Source organism: Oreochromis niloticus, linkage group LG13 (assembly GCF_001858045.2).
Source record: "Oreochromis niloticus isolate F11D_XX linkage group LG13, O_niloticus_UMD_NMBU, whole genome shotgun sequence".
Lineage (NCBI taxonomy): Eukaryota > Metazoa > Chordata > Actinopteri > Cichliformes > Cichlidae > Oreochromis > Oreochromis niloticus.
This window is the reverse complement of record NC_031978.2, coordinates 16,886,835-16,900,725: the sequence shown is the minus strand read 5'-3', so window position 1 is coordinate 16,900,725 and position 13,891 is coordinate 16,886,835. Positions and strand designations below refer to the sequence as shown.

Below are 13,891 nucleotides of genomic sequence, written 5' to 3'. Positions count from 1 at the left end.
TTCCTACCTGCTGATCGCAGTGCGCCTCTGTGCTTTGTTCCCGCTGGAATATTAATAAACAAATACTGCTCATCGGCTGACACAGTGCCATCATAAGAGAACGAGCACTCTGTCTGTCTCTAATGTCTCCACAGCTGGAATTAAGGCTCATGGTGGCATTGCCCACAGAAAGGCACGCAGACAGCTTATTTTTCCACTGTGATTAGCCAAACTGTGCAGCTCATATACAAATGGAAATGGGATGTGCATGAGTGTCCCCCTCTTCTTACCCTCTCTCTCCCATCTGTCAAGACAATAGATTTTAATCTTTAATCCATGAGCAGCCATTGAATACTGGGGAATTACAAATTACAGATGTTTTACTGTGCTTCTTTTTTTCTCCCACTCTCTCGCACAGACACACACAAGATCTCCTGCCCACTGTGTTTTTATCCGTTCAGGCCCTTCAGCTACCTGCTACCACACAAAGGTGTTCACACTCCCGCACTTGCCACAAACAAATGAGTGCAGCGGGGAGAAGGAGAGACACACAAGTACGCACGTTTCACACACTCATTCTGTGCCATCATGGTACCATATGACACTGTCATCATTTGGTAATTAAACCCTTGCTGGCTTTAAATATGAAAAGCTGGCAAGAGTTGATGATGATGATACTGGCTGTCGCTCAGCCCAGATTTCCAACAAACCATCCAGACACCAGGCAGGAAACATATTGTCACGATGTTGTCTTAGTTTGGCCGTCCGTTACCCCCGTCCCGATGAAAAGAAACAAGATACACGTTGTGTATTTGATCCTTTTTTACCGTTTAGGTATGTAACAATAGTTAGATGAAACTGTAAGATTACAGTTTTTTTAGTTTCCAAAAAACTAAAAAAACAACAACAAAAAAACCAAGAAAGAAATATATGTGACTGTAACGACAGAGTGTGGTGTGATAAATGATGGGCGCAGCCTGGTGCATGGAGTTACAATGGCCTCCGAGTGAGGAGAGGGAGCTGGTGCCAGGGAGAGATGGGGGATGGGGGGGCATGAAGGGTGAAGGGGGCGAGGTTTATTTAATGTTCAGCCCATGAGCAAGTGGGACACTATTTTTAAAAACAGGAGAGGAGGGGCGGCGGGGGCAGTGGCAGTGTGGCGGTGGGGGCTTTAGGATGAAGGGTGGAAGTGCAAGTGAAAACTTTGGCTGTCCGTGGAGAGGAGACAGGAGGAGAACCTTTACATATACATGTATGCACCTACACACATGCACTCCTCACCACCAAACACACACACACACTTCTTCGCTTTCAGCCTCTTGGCAGTCTTGGACAGAGTAGATACTGTTGACCAGTCTAATGGACTCTGCCATAAGATCTCTCTCCCCCTCACACCTCCGTCTAACCAAAATCACTCTTCTCCCTCAATTTTCAATCTGCCTCTCCTGCAGACGCCGGTCATAACCCGTAAATGCGGTGTGTGGCTCCGAAAAGAGCTTAGGTTCCATTACTGACAGCCCACACAGCTTTACGGCCATTTAAGATCCTCGATTTGGGTTCCTCCCATTTGGATGTTCCTGCAGACCCTTAGTGTGTCGCCCGAACAGACAGAGAGGGGAAAAAACACTTACTGAGATCGTTAATGTCAAGCTTACCAAGGCAGACTCAGCTCTTGCTGCTGGAAATGTATTTTTAATACTTAGCAATAAACAATAGCACTGTGAAAACAAGACAATAGTGTGCCAGTGTGTGTGTGCGCGTCAGTCTGCAGACTGTCTGATGAAGATGAAATCATTATAATAACAGAAAGCTTAATACATAAACACATTTTCTAGACATTTAATTAAAAATTAGCTTCCTAAATTTGGATAGTTTTATTATTTCCTATTGAAAAATCATTAAAAAAAAATCTGATTATTTGATTAATTTGCCAATAGTTTCTGCTTCTAAATCAATGCTTTCACTTAATTATTACACCTTATCTGATGCAATTGTTTTTTGGAAACAATATATTTTCTTTATGTAAGACATTAAAATGATGTGTCATGAAGATCTAATGTTTTCAAAAGGAGACAGCACCCAGCTGCAGAGTGTGTTCCTGTTTAAACGACATTTTAAGCGAGGAAGAGCTGCGTATAAAGGCTTCCATAATATCCATTACTGGTCCTTGGTCCAGTGGCAGTCTTATTGCCATTTCTGAACTTCAAGCACTGTAAAGAGTCTTATAATACAAAATGTTTGTTAAATAGCCGATAGAGACGCCATAATCTTTTAATGTTGGATTTTATAGCTTTACCACGCTCTGTCGTTCTTGTGGATATTGTAATATTGCATTTTTACTGGTTATTCATCTGTTAATGTTCCAGTTACTAAGTTTTATACTCTCCCTTATACATTTTTTTTTTGTATTTCTTTCCACTGTTAAACACACAGAGAAAGTTTCCTGGGTAAAGTTTATCTGCGTGACACCTGACTGCATTAAGTATCTCATTTTAGGTTAGGTCTGACAGGCAGGTGGAAACAACTACTGAAAATGTAGAGTTTACAATTAGAGCCACACTATCATATTTCCTGTTTGTCCCCCACTTCTGAGACACAGAGAGAGAGGGGGAGAGAGAGAGGCCTGTACCATAAACAGCCTACTTACCAACACATTCTGACATTTAACCATTATTTTTAGATAATGGCCTTTTTCCCCTTATAATTTTAAGTATTTTTCTTCTATATGATTAATACATAAATGTCACATTTTAATAATTCAACTTAGTGTTTAAGAGGGAAGACTGACAAGTCACTTCTTACATTTTTGAATAAACTGTAAAGTCTCCAGAGAAAATCATATGCAGTCCACAGTGTGTCGAGTTATAACGAAGTCTGCAACATGATGTTAATAAATCTACATCAGTACATCATCAGTACATCATCACTAATAAAACAGTGAAAGGCACAGCTGTTTGCAATTTAAAATCGATTTTTATTTATTTATTTTTATTTTTGGTGATACACATTAATGGGCAAGTTTTACAGTTTCTTTTAATTCAGCACCTGCAACACTGTTTTGTTCTTTGATTTCTATTTTTTTTCTCGTTCCTTTATCAATTCGTAGCTCATTGGAGCAGGGTTGCTTCCTCTTTTTGTTGTCGCCTAAACCGTTTAGTTTTGGATGATCGGTCAAAGATTCTGACAACCAGCGGGGAGAAGCAGGACGCCCAGCCGGGGAGACAGCGCAGGAGGCCGGACAGATCTACTGGGCTGCATCGGAGAGACGCACCATTAGACAAGGGAGAGCCATGCCTCACAGCGCGGGTCGATCAGGTAAGGATTTCTCCCTCTGCCTCATACTAATGTCAGCGTTTGTTTGCAGGTGTGTTGGTTGCGCTGTGCGGGACAGTCTCTGGCGGATGCAGCTTTCTTCCTAATACTCATCTGGATTTGTATTCTTTATTATTTAACCAATCTGCGCTTTTCTTTCGTTATTGTACACTGCTTTTACGCATTTATATTTCGTTTTTGTTGTCGTAAAATATCAGAAATTAAGGTAAGAACTTTGTATTTTAATGAAATTCATTATTATTATGATTGTTATTATTTTTATTATTATTATTGCACCATTTTGCTAAATAGCCTATGAACATCACCTACATGCTCGAGGCTCTAATTGAAAACATAGATCACAATCTAATTCACCTCTCAATTTTGAGTTTAGATGGGAAGATCAATGGAAAACAGTTGTAATGATCTAATTAATTATGGAAAAATTAAAAGCAAGTACAAAATCAATCTGTGGTGGTGTCTAGAATGGAGTCAAATTGATATCCATCTGCTCCCGTTATAAAGCACATGAATAAGCAATCTAAGGACGCAGCTGATATCCTGCAGTTTGGCATAGCCTACCCATATGGCTTTGGGTGTCAGGAGACTCCAGATCATGGTGGGATGCTGCACGTGGCTCTCGATATGATGCTGATGTGTTAACAAATAAAGAGGAAATGAATTCATGAGGAAAAATTAAATTACAATTCTGACAAAAAGAAATATAAAAGATGGAAGTAAAAGTTTTAAGTGCACCGTGCGTACTGCACTTGAACACTTGAGGTTGTTTTTGTTTTTTGTTTTTTGATTCAAGCTTTTACTTCACTGACTCCTGGGGTTTTTCATTGAGTTGAGAAAAAAAGGAAAGCTTGGACATTTACGCTGTGCAAACCGGGATTCGTAAGATTTTTATTGATTTATTTTCGATAAAATCGAATAAATCTCAATAAACTAGAGTTAGAGCTTGCGCAGAAGTGGAAGTGAACAAGCTTTATGCTCAAAGGGAAGCTTGCAGGGAGTTGCTGTGCAGTGGTGTCATGGGGCACATTAGGACTCCTCGAGTATATTTCAAATGCTAATTAATGAAGATGAAAATTGTTACATTTCTATTAATCTCAGTGTTATTTCATTCTCAATTGGTAATAGATGCAAATTTACAATCAAATATTTTTGCATTGAAATTAGACTATATAGAAACATATAACGTGGGCAATCGACGCTTACTTTTTTAAATTTATTTATTTATTTTTAATTGTGTGTGTGTGTGTGTGTGTGTGTGTGTGTGTGTGTGTGTGTGTGTGTGCATTGTCCCATACAGCAGCAATAGGAAAATAGTGGTGGTTATGTGCTATTAAAAGAAAGAAAGAAAGAAAGAAAGAAAGAAGAAGAAGAAGAAGAAGAAGAAGAAGAAAGGGGGTTTGTTTTGTCCTCTTTGAAATCATCAGACCCTCCCTCTGTCTCTCTCTTCTGTGTCTTTACATTTCCACACAGTGAACATATTAAATATAGTTATCAAGATTGGCCTGTAATTTCCGTTATAGTACACAAGCTTGATACTTACATTCCCAGTAGCGTGTAGGGCCTATTTGTTGATAACGAACCTAAAGGGTCTGAAAACAGTTTAACCTCTACCAGCATCATTCAAAAACACTACTGAACATTAATTCCCTGAAATATATTCAAATCAAATGTTCTTATGTTGTTTTCCACGAGCTCAGAGACTCTTTACTGTATAATGCAGACAAAGAAAAAAAAGGAAAATCGAAAACAATAATCGTATTAGGTCCTTGGTGGCTGTGGTTTTAAAAGGGGTGAAGTCAGGACTAACAGTTTCTTAATTATCACGCCGTTTGTTTTGCTGTAGTGCTGTGACACGGGGACGTCATCGTGGCACTACAGAGAAGTATGGGGGCAAATAGGGGTGTTGTGGGCGAAATAGCAGCAGCTTTAGGGCAAAAGTGCATTGATGTGTGAAATTACAGCCCATGGTGCTACATATTGTACCAGAAGCTCCCTCCCCAAAAAATGCACAAACAAAAAAAACGTGGAAGGAAAAAAAAAGGTAAAAAAAAAAAAGAAAAAAAAGAATAGTCCTCAAACGTGTCCAGAGGGCAGCTGGACGCAACCCAAACTGCCGCCATGAAGTCCACAAAACTTCTAAATAACAGCCAAAGATTGCGGTTGTTGTGCTGGCTGTGCCTGTCAAAAACAAACGTATAAAAATTCAGCTGAATGCAAGGTGACTGCTCAGGCACACCATTCACTGCAAAACACAGCTTACAGTTCACTATCATCCAGCCTATTTATAGAATACAAAGTGACACCTTTCTGATGGATAACCTGAAAAATGCATTAACACGTAGAAGTTAACCTCACGCTGCAGCTCATGCAGGTGAGTACGCTTTAAATCTCCTTTGATTTCATGTTTTTTTCCCCCTCCTTTTCTGGCGGATTGAGTTCCTACAAAGAAAAGATTACGAGTGCGTAATTGGCACTACTCTTACCACACCAACCTTTGACCCGACCAGCCTCACCAGCGTCAGCCTTCCTTCCTATACCTGTCTGCCTCCATGAGCGCGGTGGGCTGTGTAACCTACTGTATGAGCGCCATCTACAGAGCGGTGCCGCACACAGGCCCAGGAGTAGATGATGATGATGGTGATGATGATGATGGCCTGCTGACTGACGCACCCCTGCACACCTCGCACACCACTTCTCTGACCACACACACGCACACACACACACACATATATGGCTAAATAAGGTTTGGCAGTTTCTGAATGTGAAAACTTTATTTGTATTTAACCAGCTCCAAACATATTTTTATAATTTATAATGGAGCAGAAAAAATTAAAGCAAGGAGATGCTTTCATATAGATTTATGGTGCAAAAGTTCACAAAATTCCTTTTTAGCCATTCTCCCAAACTTACAAAGTTGGTTAAATAAAACGCGGAGGGTTTCGTCTTATCTTTGTTTAATTTACAAGAAAACTGTACCATCTGTAATTATGTAATAATGATTCTTTGAGGTGTCTGCGTGTTCTTTAGGCTCTGCTATAACAAAAATCTTCACTGTGTTTGTGTTGGTAGTCCTCTCACTGAAAGCGTCCGAGCAACATGGCTTTAAAGTAGCCTGACAGTGCTTTACCTCTTTTCTACCTCCTGCCTTTAATTTCCTTGATTCTTTACCCCAAAGTCTCATCATTTCCCATTTCGTCTCCCTCCCCTTCCTGGCTGTCGGATGCAGGGACCTCCTCATTTGAGCTGCAGGTTTTTACGTGGGCGAATCACAAAGTGTTGGAATCTATTGCCTTTGTCTGACAAGTCATCCATCTCTATGCAAGGGGATCTGTGGGATGGAGGTAGGAGGGGGGGTGAACTGTGGGACTGCAGCTTTTAGAAACAGACACAGAAGGAGAGGGGTTTCATTTTCTGCCCAAAGCTTCGTTCAGGCACAGCCCATTCTGGAGGAGAGGGGGACTCGCTGCTCTGTACTTCGCCGTGTCCATGTTGTTGTCATCTCCGCCCCTATCTGATTAAACCACAGAGTCTGCCGGTCCACCACGCCGTCAGAGGAGAGGGATTTTTTTTCCGGTCGCAGATTCCTGAGCGGAGCAGTGGAGACTCGGTTTTACGCTTCTGTTTTCCTCATGATGTCCCTTAAAAACAAAAAGTGACCCGCTTCGAGCCAATGTTTCCGCGACTGGTGCGCTCTGCACACGCGTGGGTCATGCACTGCACCTGACAGCCCCTTCTGCAGACTTTTGAGTTTAGACTTTTTTTTTCTTCCAGGAGGAAAACTTAGCATCGCGCCCAAGAAGTTGTTCACTGCTTGTTCACCGCGGACTCTTCCCACACGGACTGTGTTACACCAACATCTAAATCCTTGATTGTTTTTTTTTCTTTTTGTCATTTAAGCTGCATCACCGAGGCGAAACGGCGACCTCAGTCGATTACCTTTCTTTCCTTTGCTATCCCATGGATATTCACTGCAAAGCAGACCCCTTCTCAGCGATGCACCGTGAGTATGCTGAATTAGTTTAGAAACCAAAAACATGTCTGTCATGTGACTTTATTTTTTAGCGCACAAAAAAGAAAGAAAAGAAATGATCCTGTGCACTTGCAATGATTGCGCTTTAATTTAGATAGAAATGAAACAGTTACGATAGCGAAATGTGAGGTGATTGATATTTTTATTGGGCCTCGTTGTTTTTCCCTCTATTGTCCAAAGAAATATACACGACTCTCACATCTATAATCTTACTACCTTTACTTTTTTTTCCAAATTGATTTTTTTTCACCGGTTGACTTAAAAGGCTAATTGTAAAAATATAGTTTTAGCAGTTTTTGACCTTAATATCATGATAATATAATGCAGAGTAAATAATAACAGATGGCTGATGATTTAAAATGAAATAATAAAAAAACAGAAAATTTCTGACTTATTTTTAAAAGCACGTGGGATCCTGGAGAAATCCGCTTTTATTTGCGTGTTTTTAGTTTATTATCTTTAAACTTCATTAACCCTGAGGTTGGTTGTGGGAAATATGTAGGTGTGTATTTAAGACACAAGTGTGGGGGAATTTTTTTTTTTTTTTAAGAGTTAATTTAAATACAAAGCTTTTATTACCTGGGAAATCACCTGCCACAGTCAAGCTACTTTTAGGGAGGCAGGGAGCACGCTGTGTGCAAATGGATGTAGCCTTAACGTGTCACTTTATTAACAATCTCTCACTTTGGATTCGGGTGGTAAAGAATTAAAGTGACGACAGAGTTTAGAAAGCGTCTGCTTTTTTTTTCTGCTTTTTTTTTTCCTCGCGTATTCCTCCATATGATATGCGTAAAAGAAGACCCGGACTCTGTCTGAATTATTTATCCCCACCTCCTTCGCACAATCCGCGTTGGTAATATGAGTTATCAAAGCTTGTTTTAATTATTTACAATAATTGTGCAAGGAAAATTAAACAGGTTGAAACGTAATATCTGCGACATGTGTTAGGCTGCAGTGGAGGAGATCCTTTTGGAAAATATTGCCTAACCAAGTCAGTGAGCAGGGACAGAGGAGATCCTGGAAAAGAAAAAGAAAAAGTAGATAGATTTTATTTTTAAATTGTGATATATTTAATTTTTTTCTTTTATAATTCACTGTTACATTTGCTGGGCAAAAATCCTCTAAAAATGTAATGTTTTAAAATTATTTTTAAAATGTGGCAGCTTTAATTCATTTATTATTATTATTATTATTATTATTATTATTATTATTATTGAAGAGCACCAGAGTTCGCTCATATTCAGATTTGCGTCACATTGTGTGTGTTAGCGGTATTTTGATTTCATTTAGACTGAAAATTCAACACACACACACACAGTAGAGGGCTGATGAGCACACACAGCAGATGTGTGTTCTGCAGGTATGTAATGTTATGTCCCCTCCTCGTGTTGCTGTTGTATCCCACGCAGGGCACGGCGGTGTGAACCAGCTCGGCGGGGTGTTTGTGAACGGCAGACCCCTTCCCGACGTGGTGAGGCAGCGGATCGTGGAGCTGGCCCACCAGGGCGTCCGGCCCTGCGACATCTCCAGACAGCTACGGGTCAGTCACGGCTGTGTCAGCAAAATCCTCGGCAGGTAAAAGGGGGGATACACTACCAAACAGAGCCCTGTGTGTGTCAAACATCAATCTTCTATAGCTGCTATATGCGCACCCAGCTCTATTTCAGCCTCAGTCATCGGTTATATAGGCAGGTCATTTTTTTCTCTCCCTTTCTTTCTTTCTTTCTCTCTCTCTCCCTCTCTCTTTTTTCTTGAACGCAGCAGTTCTGTGTCCCAGATTTTCAATCCATCACCTGCAGCCCCACAAGAGAAAAGCATCATGATCATGAAATAAATGTTAAGAGGGGAGTTTACAGCTAAATATTAATGAGAAAAAATATCCCAGAGAAATATGAGGCTGGCTGTAGGTGACGAAGAAATGGTGCTATCACTTTTCTAAAAAAAAATAATAAAAAAAGAAGAAAGAAAGAAAGAAAGAAAGAAAGAAAGAAAGAAAGGAAAAAGAAACCCAACAACCTCGAATTGGAATAAAAGCGGCAAAATCCAGAAAACTACCACAATCTACCCAAACTCGCCTTTCAGCATAAGATGTTACTGTGAGAAACAAACGCCAAATATATACTTTCCGTTCCTATATTTGTCCATCGGTGTAAAAAAAAAAATTAAATATGAGCAATTAGGTCATTTTACTTCAGAGCACAAATGCTGTGAGATAATATTCTGACATATATTTTTTTCAGCTATCAGAAGGCATTTCAGAGGTATTTCATTTCACACACACTGTATGTTTGTCACCAACATTTACCAGTAGGTCATGGTGGCATGTAGTGCATGCTACTGTAAGCTTATGCAGACTGGAAATGAGGTCCAGACTGCGCTCTTACAGCTAAACTATCCTTTGTTCTGTCCTTCTCACTGCTCATATTGTTTAATTTTAATTACACTGCTTTTTTCGTTGAAAATCCGCTTTGTGCGCCTTCCAGCTGACACTTAATTAGGCCCATATAACAGCACACTTGCAGGCCAATTAATAGATTAATGCCGCCATAATGTTCGTAGGTATTTTTTTTTTCTTTAGCCTATATGTAACTGCAGAAGATCGATGGAGATTGTTTCCACACAAACGATTTTGTTAAAGCCACCTTTCTCACTGATCACACAACTGATTTAAATAAAGGAGGGATCCATTCAGGAACACTCGCTCTGTCCCCATGCAGGTACTATGAAACCGGCAGTATTAAACCCGGGGTTATTGGTGGCTCCAAACCAAAGGTTGCAACTCCAAAAGTGGTGGACAAAATTGCAGAATATAAACGGCAGAATCCAACCATGTTCGCTTGGGAAATAAGGGACCGACTACTGGCTGAGGGCGTCTGCGACAATGACACGGTTCCCAGCGTTTCATCCATCAACAGGTAGGTGGCACGGCTTTATTTCATTTCTTAGAAGGCGCGCTAAACTGCGCCAAAGCGCGCAAACTCTTCCAGGAACAAAGCTGTGAACTTATTTCTTTTTAAACGTCTGCGTGCAAGTGATGGAAAAAAACCGGGGGAGGGGGGGCAGATCGAAGAAAACGGAAAGGAACTTTTTGTCGTTTACCAAACTTAAAAAATTAAGAGTGTAGCTTTTTTTTATCCTCACATACAAGGCTAAACCGTTCGGGGTGGTCTTACAAGTGCAATTCAATCCCCTGTGCGGCCCTGCGTAACACAGCCAGCACGGGCGCTGAGGCTGGAGCCGCGAAGAATCACATCTGTCTCGATAAAAACCGATCAATACAGCGTAACCAGATCCAGAGGCAGAAGGAAATACCCAACAAAGTCGTTCGATACGCGGACCACACTGCGACAGAGGCGGCAGCACCATCTTTACTGCCAGCCAAATGGAGGAAGAGAGTGACAACAGACCACATAGGCTTGTACCGGGCAGTTTGTAAAATTATTATTATTATTATTATTATTATTATTATTATTATTATTATGTGGTGGTGGTGGTAGGAGCAGATTTAATTACAGTGTAAATCAACAAATGTAGAAAATGCAAGAAAAAAATAACATTCGTCCAGAAACAGAGGTGATCTGCGGGTATTTGTGGGATAAGGGAGTTTCTGTTCCACAAAAGCAGCGAAAGCAGCAGACACCCTACACCTTCACCTTTCCACATGAAGCAGGACAGCAGCAGACAAAGTGTCTTTAGACAGAGGACTCTGGTGAAAAAAACCCTTCTGCATGTGTGCAAAGTGAAAAAGCCCGCAGTGCCTGCCAGTGATGAACTTTGGTTAGGAGGCACTGTTCCAGAGAGCTGGTCATCAGCATTACATTTTAATGAGCTGAAGAGAGTCTCATAACACAAGCAGCTAAATGCAGGAGATGGATGAATCTTTGCTAAATTTAAATAAAAAAACAACAACAGAAAGATAGCGAGAGGGAGAGGGAAATAGTAGAAAATCACATGGCTTTGGAAATTATATCTTCAATAGGTTTTTAGCACTATTGTGTGTTTGCACCTGTTGTTTCTAAAACCACAGCAGTTTGTTTATAATCCATTTTATGTCTAGTTTTTTTTTAAACAAAAAACAAAAATAAAAAACCCATTTTTGATAATCTGCTCAGTTTGAACTTTGTGGAATAGCAGGACTGGGAGGAACATGTCCTTTGAAACTGCATTAATAATTAACTCTTAGACTTTGTTGCACTGCACAAATCTGCATTTTTTCATTCCTCAAACATGGCATCACAAATCAAAACATAGCAATCAGTGAGCTTCACTCTACTTTTATTCCCTAAAGTCTTTCTTGGCATTGAAAAAAAGTTAACTGGCATTGCTTTGCTGCATAAAATGCACTTTTAGCAAAATCTTCTATTTACTCGAGTGATCGGTCGTGATAATTTTCAAATTACTGGCTTTTTAAAATATTAGCTTAATTTCTTGCTTGCTGATGTTAAAGGGAGGACTGGGAATGGTGTGGAGGAGGAAGAAAAGAACGAATAGAAGTATTAGAGCCAGTCAAGGGGACTGAAAGGGAGAGCGGACCCCTGGTGGTCTTTGTGGTTAAGGATCTGACCTCTGCTCTGTTGACTAAAGAGGATGTCCTGGCTTTAAACACATTTTTCCTGCATTAATTATTAAAGATTACACAGAGACTGGGTTGCACTTTGTTTTGTTGTCGCAGAGAGAGGAGTTTCCATCCGCTGCACCATGCCCAGTGGACAAAGGCATACCCATGAGCGGCTTTCAATCATATTGATCCACATTTTAATACTTCTTTGGGGATTACAATTTTTTTTACAACTGCGAAACACCAAAGTCGTTAATTCATCCATCCAAATTGCTTATTCAATATCAACAACATAGACTCGAAACAAAGTCCTTGAATTTATGAGACTCCCTCGAGTCATGAGGTCAGATAACTGTTGTGGTGAGATGTTAGAAATTCAAATATGATATTGATGTGTGTTTTCTGGAGGAGACTACCTGCCTTTGTTGCCCCGCCTGAAGGAGAGAGCATGGAGGACACATGAGATAGTGAGGGGAATGAAAAGAGTCTGATGTACATTTTTGCCCCTGAGGACGTTAACCCCATAGATGCCTGATTCAGAACTGATAGCCTTTTGCTGGATGCCACATGTGAGCGCCATTCGCCTCATTTGCAGTCCGTAAAAGTCCGTTTTTGTCACATACCTCTAAAGTGAGAGGGCACACAATACTGCCTGTTATTCAATGATCTCACGTTGAGCTGTCAATCAGAACATTACCATAGTCACAGTTTAATGTAATGCGATCATGCCCCATAAGAGCTGAGCTTGTGTAAATCCCACTGTGCTCGTCTTCCTAAAAGAAATACAGCAATCATCAGATTTACTGTAAAATAAATTTTGCCTTCATTTGTTTTAATTACAGTCGCACCTGCTTTAGTTTTTTAACATTTTTGTTTATTTATTTATTAAGTGTACAACAGATTAATCGGCACCGGAGGTGACAGCAGTCTCAGCTTCAGCAAATAAGATGCTATTGGTTTCCTTTCACAAATAATGTATGGTTCACAATTTGCATTTGCTGTTCCTCTCTGCCATTCGTTGTCAGTTTTTCTATCTGGGAGTTCCAATCAATAGGGTCTGATCCTCGGTGAGCCCGGGGGATTCCTGCGTGCTACACTCGGCGAGTGAAAAAAGGGCAAAAAAAAGGGAGAAATACAGAAATGAATCGGCGACGAGTAAAGAGAGAAAGAAAGAAAAGTAAGAGATGGAGGTGGGGTGGGCCTTTAAAGGCAGCTATTGCAAAGTACAGTAAAGCTGATAGCACACTGGACAGTAAAGAGAGTTGAAATGAGAAAAGAGGATGAGAGTGGGAGTGAAAGATCAGCTTTGAGAGATGGAGAGAGAGAGAGAGGAGAGCGAGGAGAAAAGAGGGAGTGGGGAGCAGGAGAGGCAGATTATTAGAGTTGGCCAGGTAGAGCCAGTGAAGCTGATCATTGAGGTGAATTGATGTGATTTCATGCTTTGTTTGCAAGATCATTCAGACCAAAGTGCAATGAAGACTTTCCCGCCACATCACATCTTACTGCTATAGGGACTTTATCATATTTCTAACCTCAGAATCCAGCTAGATTGAATCCAGAGTCTCAGGGGGCAGCCCCCATTCAGTCTTGCACAGGAGACGAGAGATTGCCCCTAAAGCCCCGAGATTGGCTACTGGTGACAGGGGCCTGAATATGAGGATACAAGTGCCCCAAACGATGGAGCACTTGTACATGCACAGACGTAAGTGGACGTGATGTGTCATGTTTAAGTGTCCTGTGGCGGGCCGGTACGGTGTGAAATCTCAATGCTCTGAAAGCGCTATTGATTGATCCGTGTGTGTTGTTCCCCTTATCAGGATTATCCGCACCAAAGTCCAGCAGCAATTCCACCCATCCCCTGACGGATCTGTTACACCACTCTCCACGCCCGGCCATACCATAGGTGAGCATCAATACGGCTACACAGGCCAATCAAACGAGCAAATCAGAGCTGCAGAAAGAATAAGAAAGTAAAAAACAAACTACACATG

At 40.8% G+C, this 13,891-nt stretch overlaps 1 protein-coding gene across 22 annotated transcripts in view; it reads left to right on the top strand.

The window, feature by feature from the left end:
* The window catches only part of pax2a (paired box 2a), a 50,287-nt gene that overhangs the window by 14,077 nt on the left and 22,319 nt on the right, over nt 1-13,891 (top strand). For 2 of the 22 annotated variants that reach the window (XM_025897594.1, XM_005456566.4), the window contains exons 1-6: nt 3,154-3,294; nt 7,210-7,312; nt 8,737-8,917; nt 9,583-9,603; nt 10,060-10,257; nt 13,718-13,803. In XM_025897594.1, coding sequence (XP_025753379.1) covers nt 7,270-7,312; nt 8,737-8,917; nt 9,583-9,603; nt 10,060-10,257; nt 13,718-13,803 — 529 coding nt within the window. In that variant the 5' untranslated portion in view covers nt 3,154-3,294; nt 7,210-7,269. Of the gene's footprint in view, nt 1-2,720; nt 3,295-6,394; nt 7,313-8,736; nt 8,918-9,582; nt 9,604-10,059; nt 10,258-13,717; nt 13,804-13,891 lie in introns of those variants that run through there. The other 20 variants (XM_003451940.5, XM_025897601.1, XM_005456574.4 and 17 more) reach the window with 18 other exon arrangements.